Source organism: Sinohyriopsis cumingii, chromosome 11, assembly GCF_028554795.1.
Source record: "Sinohyriopsis cumingii isolate HCF-2022 chromosome 11, ASM2855479v2, whole genome shotgun sequence".
Taxonomy (NCBI): domain Eukaryota; kingdom Metazoa; phylum Mollusca; class Bivalvia; order Unionida; family Unionidae; genus Sinohyriopsis; species Sinohyriopsis cumingii.
In genome coordinates, this window is record NC_142971.1 from 65,916,240 (window position 1) to 65,938,137 (window position 21,898).

At 36.8% G+C, this 21,898-nt stretch overlaps 1 protein-coding gene across 1 annotated transcript in view; it reads right to left on the bottom strand.

The window, feature by feature from the left end:
• LOC149788601 (histone acetyltransferase KAT2A-like) overlaps positions 1 to 21,898 on the bottom strand; it is an 81,594-nt gene that overhangs the window by 53,129 nt on the left and 6,567 nt on the right. The window contains exons 2-5 of the mRNA XM_089974659.1: positions 18,159 to 18,282; positions 14,329 to 14,474; positions 10,612 to 10,701; positions 7,991 to 8,172 (exon numbers count right to left, since the gene is read on the bottom strand). Of these exons, the coding sequence (XP_089830785.1) occupies positions 7,991 to 8,172; positions 10,612 to 10,701; positions 14,329 to 14,474; positions 18,159 to 18,282 (542 nt within the window). The remainder of the gene's footprint in view (positions 1 to 7,990; positions 8,173 to 10,611; positions 10,702 to 14,328; positions 14,475 to 18,158; positions 18,283 to 21,898) is intronic.

Here is a 21,898-nt window from a genome sequence, read left to right on the forward strand (position 1 = left end):
GTTAGTATTTTGACACTGATTAAACATATTAAGTGGCACCTATGAACCAAATCAAATGTGTAAAGAGAAGCTGTATAAAGCAAGACACACTTCAGATGATTATGAACTTGAATACTGCTGATCCATTGAGTATGGAGGACCTTTATAAAGCTATTGGATGATGGTTCACATCAGGACTTGGAGGAAAATATTTCTTTACATGAGTTATTTTGAGATCTGAATAAACACACAAGTAAATTTACTATGATTCTGTTCATTCCTTTTCACATTGAAGGTGCAACTTAACGTTGTGGGATAAATAACAGTAAAACAATTAGGGCCCTTTTGAGCACATGGAATTTTAGTCTGAGCCTGTGATTTTATGTCATTGGCCCTGGGCCTGGGCCTTAAAGAAAACTGCTTTGAGCACTGCATGTTATCTTCATAAACAATAAAATTTATTTTGAAAACACTTCCACAATCCGCTATCCTGGATCATGGGAAGTTAACATATTGTACATGATACTTCACTGTCAACTGCTATGCATGCCTAAAAACATACACAGGATTCACACAGCCCAAAGACACCATTTCCAAGGACTACATAAAATGCCAATGTTAGTTTTTGAAAGTAACACACACTATTTATATAATAACAATTAAAGAAACCCAAATTCAAACAATGGATCTTACTTTGCAAACTATTATGATCTGCAGTAATCTAACTTAACAAGAAACAGATTAAAAGAAACTAGTCTCTACTTTGTGAATAGCCTTTCTTCAGAATCTGACATGTATATAATAATAATAATAATAATAATAATAATAATAATAATAATAATAATAATAATTAGGACTTTGTATAACATCTAATCTTTAGAAGCTCTTAAGCTTTTACAACATCGGACAACACATAATGATATTACAAAAAACAAACACTTTGAAATTAGAAAACTGAAAATATGCAGAAAATATTTAAGGTAAGGAAACATTATTAGGTCTTTAAGTCTGTTCTTGCAGTTGATATGGGTGAGTTTTAAGAGCACTCTTGAATGAGATCACTGTGTCATTGTGTCTAAGTTCCATGGGTAATTCGTTCCACATAGCTGGGCTCTGACATGCAAAAGAATGTTGTCCATATGACTTCATTTTCATAGTGGGAATAATGAGAATATGAGTGTCAGAAAAGGAGTGTAAGCATCTTGCTGGAGTGTACACATGGGTGAGGTGGGATAGGTATGTTGGACTGGAGCCCATCAGTGAAACATAGCACAGAGAACAGAGCAGGGGGAGGTGTGCTCTGATCATGGTACTCCAAAGATGATCCAAGCAGCTGTGTTTTGAACTTTTTGAAGTTTCTGGAGTAGATATTGAAATGAACCAGATAGAATTGAGTTACATTAGTCTAGTCTTGAAAATCCTAAGGATCACACAAAAGTCAAGTATTTTAGTGGCATCAACAGAAAGATAATTGTGAATTGAGCTGATGCGTCTCAGCTCAAGATATGCAGCCTTGTTATCTGTTATCTTGATACATTTTGTTCACATTTTTATCAAACATAACCACAGATGTTCCCTTAATACATTTTTTTTAGCAAAGGTTGGCAAGATCAAACATGCACATGTAAGCAACATTTTTCTCCTGAAGATAATGTTTGAGCAAAGTCTTTATCCAGAAACACTGCTTGGAACAGCTTGTATGTTTTTCCAATGATTAACTGAATGATGCTCAGTCATGGTTTTCAAAGTCCATAATATTAATACTTTTAAAATTGTTCAGTGGAAAACTAATCTTAATATTTTTTCCTGTTGATTATTGTGTAGCTTACTCATCAGAATGGTTGTTGTTGTTGTAGGGTTTAATGCCATTTTTCAGCACACGATAGGCTATACATGGCGGCCAGTATTAATAGTGGAGGAAGAACCAGGGGAAACCCCTGGAAAGAACCACCAACCCACGATAAGCTACTGGCAAGCTTTCTCAAATACCCACATTGGCTGAATCTGAGACTCGAACTGGCGCAGACAGAGGTGAGTTGGCAGTGATCTGTAACGGAGAGCACTTCAGACCACTCGGCCACTCAACAGAATGGAAATTATCCATATAAGGAGAATTTGTCCTCCAAAGGAATGCCTTTTATGAAGGTTTTTGAAGTTAACATGCCCAGCAGTCCTCACCCTATTTCAAGGACAGACCACTAATGGGACATCAGTACAGAGTGGAAGGAGAAAATCCGACAATAGCAACAGGTATGTATTAACTTGGCATAAAAATTGACCCTGATCATCCTCAACACAGACAGAACTGAGAATAGGGATCTGTAAAGGGAGGTAAGTTGCTGATGGAAAAACCTGGTTGGTAATGGAAAGAAACCATCTCATGATTGCCACTCAACCGCAGACAGCCATGGCATGAAGCTCATTCTGTCATCTTGTGGATGCAAAGGACAGCAAGAAAAGGGTAACGTTCTCCAAAGGTTCAAAAGGGGGTTTAGTTAAATACAAAATGAAAGATTCCATCATGGCCTTAGAAAGCAAGACAGTGGTCTCCGCAGTTCAAAATACCTGATTAAACAGCAACTAAGAATCTGAACTGATGACTTGGTGTTTTTGAAAATCTGTGTTGGAAAGACAAATAAAACCATGCATTGTCTCTCTTCAAAAAGGAAGAGAAGAAAATCAGCCACTGCATTCACAGAGAAACAGCTAGGATTAATATATTTCCTACTGCACCAATTGTAATAGATTCCCACTTGGCATCATTGCTCAAAATCCTGTGTGTGCTGGTGGATAGGTCATTTTGAGACAAGACAAGCGTGAAGGTAGAGAAGCTGTTAGCTGTCATATAGGAGAGGTCCCTTGTACTGTGAGAGATGGTTCCTCCTCTGGAACAATGTACTGGGATGATCTACCATCAGGTTGAGAAGATCGCTGAACCATGATCATTGGGGACATAGGAGCTCTCAAAATGAACTTAACAGTGAAGGCTTTTACTTTCTGAAGTACTTGAGGGATGATCCTGAGGAGTGGGAAGGCATAAATGAAAAGCCGATTCCACTTCAGGGTCAAAGCTTCACTCCCCTGGCTCTGTGGTCTGGGATTGGGGAAACAAAAAAGAACTGGTTGCTGTTAAGCTTTGTCACAAAAATGTCCGTCATGGGTCTGCCACAAAGTCTAAACAGGGAATGTGCTATAGACTGATTCACAGACTATTTATTGAGGACTATTTTGCCCTTCTGGACAGTCTGTCCACCAAAAAATTCTTTTTTTGAAGACTTGTGAACTAAAAGAGTAACAGCCTCCTAGGTTACCCAGCAAAGTAAGTTCCAAACCCCTCACATAGAGAAGGGCAGGTGTGCCACCTTGTTGCCCCAGGTACACTACCACTGATATGTTGTCGAAGGAGACCATCTCACTCACTCATTCTTTGATTCCTCACACAGAATATTAAGCAGATTGTCCCTGGTGGCTCATTCAGAAGGAAAGTAACAGCAACTCTGGACTTTCATGGGACATTTGGGAGAAAAGGGCATGTCCCCTCCTTCCTTTTAGTTTCCAATGTCTGAGTGGGTGACATTTGCACCTGACCTCAACATAAACCTCTGTAGTATGGGGTCAAGGTCTAATAGTCCATGGCTGCACAAAAATTTAAGGACCAAGCACTTCCCAGCAAAGGATGACCCAATGTAGGACTGAGCTGAATAACAGGAAAAGGGATGGACATGAATCCAATCCCTTATCTAGACTGGTGTCCCTCTGTTGATTTCTAGTCCCTAGATGGATTCAATGGTAACCTGGGGGGGGTGTGGGGGTGTTTTGACCCAATCCCTAACCCCATACTGAGAGGCTCGTAAAAACAGGTTAATGGTACTCCTATACCAGTGGCTGATCATTCTCCATCACTGACCAGTCACCAGTCAATGACTGCCCTGTTGACTTTGATCTGCAGGTAAGAACCTTCCTCAGATCTTATGGACTTTGATCGTATCTCTCCCCAATTGAATACTGGCTCAGTCTTATCACTACTAATGGGCTTCAGGATCTGAGAGAGTGCTGTTCATCCCTTATGTGAGGGATGCAAGGGGCATGACTCACTCTAACCAGAAGGTACTTTCTTGTGCCAACATTTCCCCATACATTGTTTTTTCGACATTACTGTAAAAGAAAATAACAGGAACAATAACCTAGTATATATAATATATTGAATGAGAAATTGGATGGAACGAGACTGAATGTAAATTAAAACAGTAATACTTTATCTGTCCAGTGTCCCATTTAATATGAATTAAAACAATACTTAAAAAACTGACATTTCAATCAAAAAGTCAGAATGCTTAATCCTGACTACCTGAAATGATGAAAAGCAAAATGCCAGCATGGCAATAAGACAAAATAAAAAAGGGAATCCTGTCTTTTAAAGACTACATAGAAAATAGAGGTCACTGTACAAATGTGCACACAAATTAATATGAATGTGTTTGTGAGACCCCTTCTGTTTACTAAACTCTATAAATGATATCAAACAGAATATCAGTTTCCTATCTCAACAAAATTAAGGCAAAGGAGACCACTTAAAATCTGGCAAGGGTAGAGAAATTAAATACCTACCTTAAATCAGAAAATGAACTAAATTAAGCTGCAACAAATATGTTACTCTAACACTCATGGGGGTGGGGGTGTACCCTAAAAGGCAGTTATGACACTCACACTTCCACAAGTCATCCTACATATGGGAGACATAGGGTGGAGGTAACACATCACAGGGAAGAAGCCTTCCAAGTTAAGTCAATGGCCAGGGTGGAAGGGTTCCCAGATGAACTCAACCGTCACATGTTTGAGACCAGGGCAAGCCATACGGTAACATGGATATTAACTATGTTCTACAGCCTGGAGAGGTTTGAGCTCCAACAGGATACAACTGCCCTTAATACGCTAGAGATGATGAAATGATAACTCTGCAGTAATAACCACTGCCCAAGATTCTTGGCAAGCACAGAGGATGAAGAATCACTGGGTCACAGCCGACATCCTTGAACTGTGTGTGATGTGAAGAGAAAATTCAGTATGAAGTGAGGAAAGCTTGAAGAGCAGAAAAATACAGTGAGAGTAATAGAGGATTAAGAAGAGCTTAAAGACAGCAAAGGACAGAAAGTTGAAAAATGCCTGAACCAGAACCAAAAAAAAAAAACAGGTAAAAAGGAATACTAGTTGATGAAAGACCTGGCGAAAGAGAAACAGGTGAGATCTACCAAAAATCCAAGACAAGGCTGATAGGAGTCTCACTGAAAAGCAAGAGATTCTTAAGAGATGGACAGAATACTGTTCAGAGCTTTACAACCAGGAGACCTCTGAAGATGAATATGTACCAAACTTCCCACTGACCACTCAATCCTCAGGGAATGAAAAAGATGCTACAGTTCAGGCACTACAGAAAGGTATGTCAGTTGGAATAGACAATGAACAAGTGGAACATGTTCAAGCAGGAAGAACCTCCATGATAGATGTCCTCACAACAATCTGCAACAAAATCTAACCAACAGGAGAATGGCCATGCCCATGGGCACAGTCTCTGATCACTCTCTCTAAGAAAGGGAATCTGCAGCAGTACCAAAACTACTAAACAATCAATCTCATCAGTCACCCAGCATGGTTATGATTAATATCATCCTCAACAGACTGAAACCCCAGGCAGAGTGCATCATTGCTGAAGAACAGGCAGGTTTAAGAGCAGGATGTAGCACTACATTAACAGATGGATACAGATATACAACATAAACACAAAACTAGAAAGTCTGCATGACAAGACAACTAGCAAAGTACTCATCAATGGCAACACTTGGAATCAGACAAGGATGCCTTCTCTCACCCACTCTCTTCAACTTATACCTGGAAAGGATTATGTTTAATGCCTTGGAAGACCATAAGGGCAGTGACAGTGCTGGAGGCAGAAGAATCACTTGTGTTTTTTCACCACAGACCCATAAAATGAATGCAATGTGCATATTTTCTTGTTTCTCACTTTTCGCCATAAACCCATAAAATGAAAGCAATGTGCATTTTTTCTTGTTTTTTCACCACAGACCCATAAAATGAATGCAACATGCATTTTTTTTTGTGTTTCTCACTTTTCACCATAGACCCATAAAATTAATGCAAATGCATGTGCTTCTCATGTTTCTCACTTTTCACCACAGACCCATAAAACAAAAGCAATGTGCATTTGTTTCTCATGTTTCTCAATTTTCACCACAGACCCATAAAACAAAAGCAATGTGCATCTGTTTCTTGTGTTTCTCACTTTTCACCACAGACCCATAACATGAATGCAGCATGCATTTTTTCTTGTGTTTCTCACTTTTCATATGAGACTTGAGAGTCTTTACTCCCATGCTGTAAATATCCAATGTCTGGACACAAACTTTATAAATCACCTTGCTTTTGTCTCCCTTCAATTACATCAGGGGCCCCGAGTGGCCGAGTGGTCTTAAGCACTCACCATTCCGGATCACTGCCATCTCACCTGTCTGCGTGGGTTCGAGTCCAAGGCTCGGCTAGCGTGGGTACGTGGGAAAGCCTGCCAGGAGCTTCTCGTGGGTCCGTGGTTCTTCCCTGGGTTTTCCAGGGTTCTTCCTCCACCAGTTATACTGGCCACCATGTATAGCCTATCTTGTGCTGAAAAATGGCGTTAAACCCTACAACAACAACAACACAAAATTACAGCAAACTGTTATTAAGGTGATCACATTCTCAATTGCTACTGCATACACAGTTCATGGCAGGTCTAATGTGAGCTAGGTCAGCCATTTGCAATGTTAGTCGTACTATAATTGATCAATGCAAAGGGACTCAACTTCTAATATTTATCAATGTTATGTAATAATTCTCCAAACTATTGTAATATGCTCTTTTAAAAACAAAGTTTGAACCTTCTTTTTTTATTAAATTACATTTTAGCAATATGGTTTGCACTGTACTGATAAAATTCAATGTGGTTTTCAAGAACGTCAAGTATTATTTTCTCATAAATTCAAGCACATTCCAAAAACTAAATTAACTTTTTTCAATTTAGAATTTTTTTAAAGTTAACCCTCTGAATTGAAGGATTTTAAAAGGCTGTGCAAAGCTTGAAACAGTATCCTTCTTTACATAAAAAAATAGACTCTGGTTCATTTATAATTTTCTGTTATAATAATCTGCTCAGTATAACTTTCAGAAAAGATAACACAATGGAAAATTTCATATGTGTCGAGGCTGCCACCAAGATTGCTGATAGAAATGTGTGTGATACTTACTATGTACAGGTATAGGAGAATAGAATTTACAATGAATACTCAGGGACAGTTGAGTTTATGATGAATACTTAGGATAACCCAAAGAACAATTCTGGTTGTTGTTGTTGTTCTAGGGTTTAACGCCATTTTTCAGCACAAGATAGGCTATACATGGCAGCCAGTATAACTGGTGGAGGAAGAACCCTGGAAAATCCACCGATCCACGAGATGCTACTTGCAGGCTTTCCCATGTACCCACGCTAGACGAGCCTTGGTTGTCGAATCCACACAGACAAAGGTGAGATAGCAGTGATCTGGAACAGCGAGCGCTTTAGACCACTCAGGGCCCCAACAATTCTGGTACACACAGTTTAATACTACTGCCATCTCCACTACTTCTAATCTCTTTGAATAACTAACAATATAATTACTGCTACAGCTCTAATTCATGGGGACAACAATACCTATGCCTGATTAGCCTGGGCAAGTAAGAGTCATTGTCCAGCTACTCAGATTTCAGTTAACAAGCCAAATTTGTGTACAAGAAAAGAACAAAAATTCTAATTTTGAAACAGCTTTCCAGCTGGGAAAGTAGGCCAATATTGGAATCGTTTCCCACTGTAACCTTACAACTGTAGGTACTTTAGAACCTAAACAAGCAGTAAGCAATAAGGGTACATTTACCATTCATATCTGATTTTATAATGCCAGTTTTTGAGCAAGGAGAATAAGTATCCCACCTGGTGTAGTTGACCTTGTATGCTGACATGTCTTCCATACCAGAATGCTGCATGCGGCTTGTTGGTGTCTCCAGCTTCCAGTGATTCAGGCAGTGCAGGAACATCTTAGCCAGGTCATACATAGTCTGCCACTCCTTCTGTGGCAGGTGACCAAACTTGTAAAGCACAAAGTTTGTCACACCCTGAAAGACAACATGGTGAAAATTCAATTACTCTAGATGTCAAAGAATGATATCCCAAATAACACAAAGGTAAGGGAAACTGATGCGTAGACACATTGAAAACTTCTATTTTAATACAACTATGGCAAAAGATACAGTAGTTTCATCCATACGAACTACACAAAAGGTTTCCATATTAGAACCATTCTATGATAAGAATTGGCATTTTGATACAGTTTGTGGTTTTGTACTTTCTGTATGTAGCATCAAATTGCCATCCATATATGAAACCCAATTTTAATTACAAGAGCCCCTCGAAAGGGATGATGCTCTACTATATCAAATTTTTACCAGAAATTCAAGGTAAGGTCATTAAGATTTTCAAATAAACCACTGTGGCAGCCATATTGGATGTAAGATCAGCACCATGTTAGGATAAATGGTACATGAGAATTAGTGACAAAATTTTCATTAATATTCATTTTGGCAGCCATATTGGATATCTGCAAGGCACCAAGTTTGTTTAAGAGTCTTTTCATGAAAACCTTACATTAATCTGATCATAAACAGTTCTAGAGTAGCAAAGACAATATTATTAAGATGGCCACCGCAGTTGCCATATTTGATGCCAGATCAGTATAATTTTCACTTCAGGAAGAAACCAGATACCGTAAGAAGTTGTCTGGTGAAAACCCAATGTTAATATGATTTTCTATTAATAAGGAGAAGCTACAAGCAGATTTTCAAGAAGGCTGCCAGAGTGGCCATATTTGAGGTCAGATCAGCATCATTATCAAGCAGGAACAAGTAGATATCATATCGTGGAAACTTCATGTTGATCTGAAGTTCCATTTTGGAGGAGTAGCAGTAAGATTTTCAAGATGATCACTGTGGAGGCCATAATGGGTATCAGATGACCACTGTGGAGGCCATAATGGGTATCAGATGACCATTGTAGAAGCCATAATGGGTATCAGACTGGCACAATTTCAAGATGACCCCTGTGGAGGCTATAGTGGGTATCAGACTGGCACAAAACCATCTGACATCGTAAGAAGTCTTCCAGTGAAAATGCCATGCTGATTGTAAGAAGTCTTCCAGTGAAAATGCCATGCTGATATGACGACTTTCTGTTCCTCAAGAGTAGCAAAAATAGATTTTTATCATGGTTGTTGTGGAGGGTGTCAGAATGGGATCATTTGTATTTTGTACCAACTAGGTAACTATCATAATCAGTCTTTAAGTGAAAACCCTGTGCATTTTGTACCAACTAGGTATCATAATAAGTCTTTAAGTTGTACCAACTAGGTATCATAATAAGGCTTTAAGTGAAAACCCTGTGCATTTCCATGAAAAAATGATTTAATTTAGAACACAGCAAACATAAAAACGTTTCTAATGAAATCCTTTGTCAATATGACTTTCTATTCAGAAGCAATAACAAGATTTTCAAAATGGCTGCCATGGTGGACATAATGGACATCTATTCAGCATAATTTTCATTTAGGACCAACTAGGCATGATGAAATGTCTTTAAGTGAAAATCCCATGTTGATATGACCATGTATTTAAAAGGAGGAATGATAACAATATTTTGAACATGGACATTGTGGCAGCCATATTGGATGCCCAAGTTCATCATATTCACAATGAACCAAGTGGACATCACATGTATTTTCATGAAAACCCCATGTCAAAATGATTTTCCCTTAATACACAGTAGTAATAACAATATTTTCAAGATTTCTGCCATGGCAGCCATGTTGAACATCAGATTGGCACCATTTTTGTTTACCATCACCTAGATATGATAAAAAGTCTTTTAGTGAAAACCCCATACTTTTATGACCATCCATTTGGGAGGAATAGAAATAAAAAAATTCAAAATGGCCACTGTGGTGGACATATTGAAGGTTTTGATGGAATCCTTCCGTGACAATATGAATTTCTAATCAGGAGGTGTACTGATAACAAGATGGCTGCCACAGCAGCCATACCGACTGTCAGATTGACACCATTTTCATTTGGAACCAATCTGACATAAGAAGTTCTTTAGAAAAAAAACATACTGATATAGTCATCCAATCCGGAGGACTAGTAATGACAAGTCTTGCAAGATGGCTGTTTTGGCTGTCATATTATATGTCTGTGCAGTATCAATTTCATTGAGGACCAACTAGATCCTGTGATGAATCTGTATGGAACGTTTCTTAGCAATCTTCAAAGTAGTTAAGGCATTTTAGTGATAAAAAAAAATGCACTAACAGACAGATGGATGTCAGATAATGAGCAACAAGCCATCACATAAGCTCCTTAGGTCAATGACCTGTAGAGCTAACAATAACCAATAAACTTGTTATCAGATTATGGATAATTGAAGCAATCTACTACAAACAGAATATATGGATTGATATGAAAAAAATATCTATAAACACTGATTTGCATTTTTAAAAAAGATACCTTTGCAATACTTGGTTTTTCAAAAGGAGGGTTTCCAAGGGGACCTTCAATGGTTGGGTTATTCATGTTCAGGATGCATTTCCTCAGAAGCTGAAAAATAAAACAGATTAATAATAATAATAATAATAAAACAGATTAATAATAATAATAATAATACAGATTAATAATAACAATAATAATAATAATAATAAAACAGATTAATAATAATAATAATAATAATAATAATACAGATAATAATAATAATAATAATTACCATCATCATCATAGTAAAGACAGCATTCTACTTTTAAGATGGAGGCCCCGAGTGGCAGGAGTGGTCTAAAGTGCTCTCCGTTATGAGTTACTGCCATCTTACCTCTGTCTGCATGGGTTTTAGTCTAGGATTTGGCCAATGTGGGTATGGGAGAAAACTTGCCAGTAGTTTCTCGTGGGTCGGTGGTTCTCCCTGGGTTCTTCCTCCACCATTAATGCTGGTCGCCTTGCATAGCATATCGTGTGCTAAAAATGGTGTTAAACCTCACAACAACAACAACTTTTGAGATGAAAGAAAAATAATTTTTGACAGTGAATGTAAACAAAACAAGGATTCATCAAATGGACTGGCTCTACTGTCAAATAAAATAAAAAATTCTTTTTAATTGCAGAGTGCTGTCACCATCTCTAAGATCTATGTGTGACAAGATTTTCAAATTACCCCTGTAGCTGCCATATTGGATGTAAGATCAGCACCCTGTTTATTGCACACAAAAAACTTTATACAATGACTTTGGATGAAAACCCATGTTGATATGTTCATCAATTCTGGAGCATTTGTGACAAGACTTTTAATATGTTTATTGTGACAGAACTATTTGAGATCAGATTTGTGCTATTTCAATTCAGGACTAAATAGATATCTTCATAAGTCTTCTCATGAAAACCCCATGTCAATTTGACTTCCCATTTAGGCACAGATTTTCAAGATGGCTGTAATGGTGGCCATGCTGGCTGTCAGATCAGCACCATTTTATTTATCAGCACCAGTTTATTTATTACCAAGCAGAAATCTTAAACAGTCTTCTGGTGAAAAACCAATGTTGCTATAACTTTCCATCAATGGGGAGTTGCAATAATATTTTCAAGATTGATACAGGGATGGCCATACTGGATACCAGATCTGCACAATTTTTACACAAGACCAAATAGACACTATAAGAAATCTTCTGGTGAAAATGTGATGCCGATAAGACTTTCTGTTCAGGAGGAGTAGCAATAACAAGATTTTCAAGATCTCTGCTGTGTTGACCATACTGGATGTCATATGTACACCATTTTCATTTAGACATCTGGAACATGCACCTGCAATCAACAGGTACAGTACAAGGAAGTACCAGATCACTCTGACCCCAAAGTGTTCTGCACTCAAACAGTGAGATAAGTGATTATTTAATTTACATTTTTTAAATTCAAGATAGCTGATAGGTTTTATAATTTTTTCTTTTCATATTTGATATCATATCAACACCAATTTCATTCAGAAAGAAGGTGAAATCATAACAGGCCTTTCAGTGAAAACTCAATGCTGATATGACTTTTCATTCGGGAGGAGTTGCGATAACAAGAATTTCAAGCTGGCCTCTGTGGCAAGAATAGTTGATGTCAGATCAACACCACTGTCATTTAGGACCAATCACACATCATAAAAAAATCACGTCTTTAAAACCCCATGTTGATATGCAGTAGCTATGCTGGATGTCCAAGTGGAACCATTTTCATTTAGTTTCAACTTAAAATCAGAAGAAGTCTTTAGGTGAAAAACCCAAGTAGATCCAACTTTCAATGTTGGCGAAGTAAAAACGATAAAAAGATGGTTGCTGTGGTGGCTATATTGATTGTCTCAGCACCATTTTACTTTGAGATGAACTAGACCTTGGGATGAATGTGCATGTTTAAGTATCATAGCTATCCTCCATGTTGTTTCAGAAGTAGCAACAACAATCTTGTGGTAACAGATGGACAGACAACAGACATATAACAGATTGACAGACAACAGGCATATAACAGGCAACAGATGGACAGACAACAGACATATAACAGATGGACAGACAACAGACATATAACAGATGGACAGACAACAGACACATAACAGGCAACAGACAGATGGACAGACAACAGGCAACCCCATAAGCTCTTCTGGTTGTTGTTGTTGTGGGTTTAACGCCATTTTTCAGCACATGATAGGCTATACATGGCCAGTATTAACGAACCACTGACCCTCGAGAAGTTACTGGCAAGCTTTCTCACATATCCACATTGGCTGAATCTGAGACTCGAACCTATACAGACAGAAGAGCTCTTCAAGTCTCTGACCAGTAAAGATGTCAAGATTTTAGGAAAATTCAACTGGGTACCCATTGATCCTAATGATCAGTTACCTCGGCACCCAATCAAAGGGAAATTACATTAAATGTGAACCTGAACTGCTTTGTTGCAAGTTCATGCATGCCAAACCCCACCCTCTGAGAGGTACAAGCGTAATTATTACTAATGGCGAAGCAGTGCAACTTAGCATAAAAGGAGCAATTACATGCCATAATTACAGAAAACAATTAGAAAAAGGTATATTTATTTTTGGTACTTACCTGGATCTGCAGTTAGTTAAAATATTTGTCATAAATCAGCTAAATCCATGTGGATTAGTACAAGAATACAGACACAAAAATAAATGATAAATTATTTATACACAACATTCACTTTAACTAGTCTACATCACAAGTTTAGCTTTTGCTGAAAGGTCATAAAGTCAAGTCCACAAATTATGAATGCTGTAATACATCGCTGTTGAATTCCTCTTTCAAAACTTGTAAAGTGCTATTGATTTGTCCTTTTCTGATACAACAGGTTCTTCAGTTTAACAAAGTCCCTCCCCTCTAGGATTGTTTAGTCATGTGACATCCACGAGTCACATTGATAAAGCCTGTTTCACTTAACATTTGGTGCCTTGTTTTTTTTCATAATAGACATAGCCAAATGGCTGCACACGTCAAAAATATAAGATCAGCAGACAGAGGCATATGATGGATAAATGCATAACAGCCAATCATCACATGAAACGAGCCCGTGTCTTGCTCACTTCTGATATCACCAGATAAATTCTATGACCTAAACTTGTAAACTTGTTGTCTTTTGGTGTGTTTTTAAAAGAAATGAACTAAACAGGTACCATAACTAATTTTATTACCCAGGTAATTTTGAACAAGCAGATATCCAAGTACCCGGGTACCCACTGACCAGTTAAACTAAAATCGAAAAATGTAATATCTACTAAACTTATCTCCCTTGATAACTTGTGCATAAAGGGACCACAGCTAAAGCAAGGGAGTGAGTTACTGTGGGAAATCTGAAAAATTAATTAAGGGATGCATGTTGAGCAAACCTCTGGGCAACAACTGCAAACTTTGAAACTCACTTCTATATAATTAACCATTGCTGTGATAGTAGCTTATTCATGCAATGCAGGGACATAAGTTTTGAAAACCATCTTAATTTTCTTTACAAAATGAAAACCTGGTAGAATTTTTTTTAAATACATTGCTTTGTAATACTCTCTGTATTATTCTGAAAATTAAAAATCTGACCAATTGTCTTTAATATAAAAATGATGTCAGCAAAATATTTGGATGTCTAATAGAAACTAATCTAATGCCTTGAGTTGGTAAGTCTGTGATGAAAGCTCACCTTGAACAAGTAGAAATACACTTGTTTTGTTTCAGCATCTTCCTCTTTATGTACACACAGAAACAGGTTTTCAACATCCACCACAATCCTGAGTAATCGGTTCAATTCTTCTTCTGCTGCCTCCTCCAGGTGAGTCACATGGGCACCTGCACATATATAATGTGGTGCTTAGAATCAGTGTTCAGTAATTGGATGCTGGGATTTAATAATAATAATAATAATACTATAAATAACAATAATAACAATAAAAAGCTGTTAAAATTATGCCTGGAGTATGACAAACCATTTATAAATGTTTAAGAGTTATTATTCTTTTTGACTTTAGAATTTACTGGATATTTTTCAAGTTCTGTCATATTGATAATTTGAGTCAAAATATCACGCTGAGTGTCATCTGATGATTAGCACAATGATATCACGCTGAGTGTCATGCTAAGATTATCACATGGATATCACAGTGAGTGTTGTGCTAATATTATCATACTGACATCACACTGAGTGTCACGCTAAGATTATCACATGGATATCATGCTAAGGTTATCACATTGATATCACACTGAGTATCATGCTAAGACTGTCCCACTGATATCATACAATGTAGTCCTAAGATTATCACATTAATATCAAGTCAGCTGTCAAGGTATGGAAGATGATGTGGAGGCATACCCTCCCATCTGCTGGGGTAGTCTAGTCACCCTGGTCCCTGACCAGTTTATTTACTACTGTAATACATCAGAGGGTCTGGAATTGATGTGGTTGATTTACTTGTTAAGTAATCACTTTATCTTGTAATTGGAAGGTTTATATACTCATTTGTCACTGGTGTCATTCTTGCAGCCGGTATTGCTATATGTTAGGTCATGTGATAATTGTATTGAAAAGACATATTATTGCAGCATCCAGGTTTCAAATGATGCCACTGTCCAGCATCTGGACATCTGCTAAAATGGTGGATAAAACATAAAGAAAACTGTTTTAAATAGGGGTATAAACAAAAATATGACCAGAAAACTTTTTTGAATCTTTATTTTGATTACAAACATTTAGTTTTCTATATTGTAGGTTTTGTAATGCTAAGCATTAAACTACCATACTATTATACAATGCATATAATTGTGTTGGGTCACACCGATGACTGGTGATATTTAAATGATGATGCATAAAAACACATCCATTTTTATGCGTAGTTGTCACTTTTAGCAGTGGTTGCATCACAGCTCATAATGTAATCTAATGAAAAGCAAGGACAGCAAACAGAGAAAGTGTTTCCTCAAAGAGTTTTCATTACAGAAAATATAATAAATTAAGTTAAAAATGCCTAGACTCCTCCTATTTAAACAGATATTTCTTTACTTGTGGACTGTATAATGGTTTCAAAAGAATTACAGTGCTTACATGCTAAGTAGACCCACCCACCAACAATGCATAAATCCTGCCTGCACTCAATATCTTGAACCAAATGGAAAACAGGAGGATCAAGTGGGCCCGAGATTGCTTAAGTGTTTGATATCTGCCTAACAGCTAAATGGAAGAACAGTTGGCTTTCTCTAGTTTTTTTACATCTTCATCCATCTTTGTTGGGATATCAGCATTATGTGTCCAATATTGAAAAGCCTCTATTGTCAGGACACTTTTTATCAAAGTTGGACAAGTTTGATTACTAGAAAGTGATACTTTGGAGATAAAGTTAGTACAAATGTTCCTGTTTTTAAAACAGTAGCTATATTTAAAAGTAAACTGGTACAATAATTTCTATAAATATGAAAGGCCCTCAATCTAGGATGCCTTCTATCATATTTGATAAAATTATGTTCAACAGTTTTTTAGATGCTGTAATTACAAGCTTTAAATTTTTAGTAGCTACAGCATTATCTACCATTTTTATAAAATTTGAAGCCTTTAATACAAGAATGTTTTCTGTCCAAATTAGTACAATTCTGAAGAGTAGCTTATGAAAAGATGTTCAAAGATTTGCATAGGTGTCAACTTGTATGGTTTACCTGTAATTTGTACCTTTGTTTCCTTTTCCGTCAGCATATGGATGTACAACCATTTTGTATGGTTTTTCATACAAAATTGTTAATTTTTATTCTAATTGTTTTCTCGTTTTGTGTGCATCTGAGACTCTGGGCAAATTTTTTTTTTTAGAATGAGAATTCAGTGAGACTAGGCTGGTCCAAAACAAACAAATCATTTAAAAACCGTTCTTTTCCTTTGATAATGAAACAAGTTTATGTCATTTATCGCTCTGAAACCTGACGCTCACTCAGATTTTTAATATTCACTAACTTTTTTTTGTTGTTGTTGTGGGGTTTAACGCCATTTTTCAGCACACGATAGGCTATACATGGCGGCCAGTATTAATGGTGGAGGAAGAACCCGGAAAACCTCGGAAAGAACCACCGACCCACGAGAAGCTACTGGCAAGCTTTCTCACATGCCCACATTGGCTGAATCTTAGACTCGAACCGCTGCAGACAGAGGTGAGATGGCAGTGATCCGTAACGAAGAGCGCTTTAGACCACTCGGCCACTCGGGGCCCCTTATTCACTAACTACCTGTGTAATAAGTATGCTTTATTTTATACATTATTATTTATTATTTATATTTATTACTATCAAATGCATAAAGTTTGCATCAATTAAAATACTTTACATAGTGTGGCAGTCATGTTGGTGTAACCATAATTCGTTTGACATTTATGCGTGGAGATAAAGTCGATTTATTAAAACGTTTAACATTATACTAATTAAAAATAAATACTCTTCTGATTTTTACACTGCCATTTTATCGTGCTGTTATAGTTTTAAGCTATGTTTGTCAGATATGTAATGCAAACAGAAAGATGCATTATCATAATGACGGATGTTGTACAGATACTGAGTGATGTTGTTCTTGTGGCTCGAAAATATGTAACACTGCCAATTTATATCAAGTTTGTGACCAAAATCAGCATACCATATAGCAAATTCATAATTTTTCAAACACAAGAAATGCAATTTTAATAGAAATGATCAACAGCTTACGAGGTATAAAAGTAAAGTCTGGACTGCTACTTGGTCATTTTTTTAAAGTTCTGGATTTCAATAATTGGAGAGCTCCTGGCGTAATATTTTAGGGATTATGGGGAAAAATACAAATTTGTAACATATTTGTAATCAGGAGATCTTATATCACAGTAAAATCTAAATTTTTTATTTATTTTTTATTTATTTCTCTCATCTAGTTGAAATACTCCATCCATCAAATGGTTGAGCCTAACTCAAAGAAACGTAAGCTTAAAGACACTGACCGAAGTTGTGGCAAGTTTCAGGCTGATTGAATTAAAGTCTTCCCTGGCATTGTAGATGTATCAAAATTAAGATCTTTGCATGCTTTTTGTCAAATATGCGGTAAAGACATTAAAGTGGCGGTGTCGAGCATATATGATCTGGAGGAACAACACTTCTGGACAAAACTGCACGAAAGAAATTTTGAAATGAAGAAGGGAGCAGCCATCAAAAGCTTCTAGGCTTAGCCAATGCAGGAAGATGATAGTGTTATAAATAAAAAGAATGAAATAGAGTTTCAAAAATGTAAATAATTATGTAAATATGTGTAAAAATACTTTGTGTATAGCATTTGTTGTTTTAAAACTTGATCTTGTATAATGTATGAATACATTTTTTCATGTCAGGTTTGTTTTGGTCTTTGTAAGGTTTATATTGGTCTGGTGTACAGGTTTTTATTGGTCTGGCATACAGGTTTTCATCTCAAGGGGTTGACACCTATGAGCTTGAATCATGAGAACCATACCATAAGGCCAAGTGAGCTAAAAATAGGTTACATACCAAGTGCATGCCCACAACTTCTGCAGGGGTCTGTTAGATTGGCCAGTGGTTGAGACACATCCACACGAGGTGGGGTTGGTGGAGGATTGGGATTCTTCCATCCGTTGCACTTACAAGCATCCGACTGGATAAAAAACAAAAATTCCATAATTTTAGTAAATAACTCTGCCTGCAAGCTAAGTTATCCCTATATTTACTTGCAATCCAACCATCAACAAATGGAAAACGACCTTCGCTTGATGCATCCCCATCATTTAAATTTTTAAGTGTATAAGACTACATTAGATTTGGCTACAAATGAAGTACATATATTTGGACAGAGGGTAAAAGTTCTTATTTAGAGAACACCCTGAATTTAAAAATGTTTAAAGATTGAAAAATACAGTGAGACCTATGTATGAAGGCAATAATAGGACCACAAAATGTTGTTTATAGACAGTAAACATAAGGAGTCGAACCACCTCCTTATTTGTAGGCATCCTTTATATAGTAATATTGCTATGGTCTTTCTTTATTTGGAGGCTATTTTGGCATTCCCTGAAGTTAACAATTTGTTTCAGGGGTGGAGAAAAAGAGTCATTTCCAATATTGTAAAAATGTGTCACTCACAGACCTTACTTATCAAGTTCTTCACTACCTGACCTAGCTGTAGTAAATATATTATAGCAAATTTCCCCTGCATCTTAAGTCAGCCATTTTTTATTATTATCCCTATCCTGAGAATGGGATGGTCCAGCTAGGAATAGGCTTGTCTGGGTAAGATGATGGGTCACATGGTAGCAATGCATACTAAGGCTGAATGCAAGCTGATTAGTCAATGCTGATACATATCCTCAGAGAAAAAAGGCAAGAGAAGCGGTAAATCAAGAAGATAATTGCAAGGTTAATTATTGTAAGAAATAGGTTAGAAGTGAAGTGCCTGAAGAAGGCTTTCCATTACTCTAGCAATATTTAAGACAATATGGGGAATCATTGTTCTTACCATCTTTGATCAGACAAGAACCTGGGCTTGACAAGAGTTATCAGGTGCCAATACCAATTTCTGATTAAAAACAGAGTACAAAAAAACAAGGAGGAAAGGGCCACTATCAAAGTTGTAAATATTCATTTACACATGCCTACTTACATGTCACATGGAAGTGAAACTCATTTGGAGGCTTATCAATGCAAAGTCCATTATGAAATCTAGTTGAAACCAACCAAACCTTGGTAAAGTGATGCTCAAGGAAGTCAAAGCCAGAAGGAAACATTGATGCAAGTTTAACTCCAAAAATAAGATTTTTTTTTAAAGATCTCGTTAATATCAGGCTCCATACCAAAATTCATTCAAGGTTTCATTAACCAAACTCGTGTGAGATTTCTTCCAACATTCCTTTGAAATGTTATGCTACAAAATGAAAGTGGTACAGGGGAGAGATGTGTGCTAATAACACTTCTAAGTGTTAACACATACATGTTCTGAGCTTGTCAGTGGACAACTGCATTCCAAATGTTGCTAAAATTCAGCAATTTCCAATAAAATTATCTTGCAGAAACCAAATTGTTTCTCAACACCTTCCAATCCCTGAAATATGTGCGCACACTTATACCTGTATAAATCTTGGTGATTACTACCAAAAAGGGACATGGCCCATAATGCATCTTGGTTTCAAGCTGCAGCCAAACCCAACAAACTATTCCTTTTTCATCTGTATTTAGCAGGCATACTGTAATTGGTCATGTCCATCCAAGTTTATCTTGTTGTCTTAACTTCTACTTAGGGAGTTTGATCATAGCATAATGTTTTACAAGTACTTACCAGGGAGTTTGATCAAAGCATGATGTTTTACATTACAAGTACTTACCAGGGAGTTTGATCATATCATGATGTTTTACAAGTACTTAGGGAGTTTGATCATAGCATAATGTTTTACAAGTACTTACCAGGGAGTTTGATCAAAGCATGTTGTTTTACATTACAAGTACTTACCAGGGAGTTTGATCATATCATGATGTTTTACAAGTACTTAGGGAGTTTGATCATAGCATAATGTTATACAAGTGCTTACCAGGGAGTCTGATCACAGCATGATGTTTTACAAGTACTTAATAGGGAGTTTGATCATAGCATGATGTTTTACAAGTACTTACTAGGGAGTCTGATCACAGCATGATGTTTTACAAGTACTTACTAGGGAGTTTGATCATAGCATAATGTTATACAAGTGCTTACCAGGGAGTCTGATCACAGCATGATGTTTTACAAGTACTTAATAGGGAGTCTGATCACAGCATGATGTTTTACAAATAATTACTAGGGAGTTTGATCATAGCATAATGTTATACAAGTATTTACCAGGAAGTTTGATCATAGCATGATATTTAACAAGTATGAGCAGATGATGAATGTTTGTATCCTGGATAAAAGTCATTCCAAATTCCACATATTCAAGTTACCACAGACTACAGCTCATTTGCAAAAGGTAAAACACTTGTCTTGATCCTTATAACACTACCAACTTAAAGACCCTAATGGCACAATAGATTCATTTATATTATAAATTAGTCTCATAAAAGTGCACCCATAATCTATATTTCAAAGATCTACAAGTAAAATAAATTTCTACACAAGAAAAGATTAACTGTCGTTGTTGTGGGTTTAAGGCCATTTTGCAGCCACACATAGTGGAGGAACTAAATGGGTAAACCCTGAGAACCACCAACTGAAGGGAAGCCACAAACAAGATTTATTACATGCCCATGGTGGCTGAGCCTGAGACTAGAACCCACATGAACAAAAATGAGTTGTAAGAGATTTGTAAAAGGTAGTGTCTCAGAGCACTCTGTAACCTGGAGCCCCATAAAGATATAGCAATAAATTGCTATATCTAAATACTTTACCTGGAATTAATAGATACTGAAGAATACTCTACCATAACAACAGTAATATGCACAGCACATTATGTTATGACACTATGCAGACCTGCCAACCCCAATGAGTCCTTGAGGGAGATTTTTTTAAAAATTCAGGGAGATTTCAATTATTGCAGGGAGGATTTCATAAAGGGAGAAACATGTTGAACACATTTACACAAAGTAAACGGTTTTCAAATAAACATATACTAATTCAATTCTAAAATGGTTTACTTTTAGATAATAAATAACAGTATATAAATAACAGACTGAACAAAACTTAACAGTCAAGAACATCAATTATCACTACTCCTGGAGAGACGTGGTCATTGCTCCTTTGCATCTTTTAAGCATAACGTCAAACTGTCTCTCTAAGCAAACAATACCGTCAATACCAACAAGACTTTCTAGTATCTGTTTTCATACTGCTCCTGAAGTCAGTCCTATTCTTCTTCAAAAAACTAAATATTCTTTCACAGGATGTATTGCTGTGAGGGATGGCGAGGATATGACTCATCACTTTGGCAAGAAGTCCAAATTTGCTTGACCCATGCTATCTCTGATCTCACCAATCTTCATCTAAGCTTGGTCCATGACAGCTGCTAAATTAGGCTCCAGCATTCCAGGTAGGTAGTTCTTCAATTTGGTATAGAGAAAACTGCATCTGCACTTAATCCAGTGAAGTTCCTGTAGGCATGATTGCTGGAAACCGCTTCACAAAGAAATCCAGCATTGCGAAAATGATGAAGGGTCTCTTTGTCACATCTGCTATGTCAACCGCATTTTTAAGATGAGGATCTGAAATATTTCCATGCTTAATTAGATAGTTACATGCTGTTGTAAAGAAG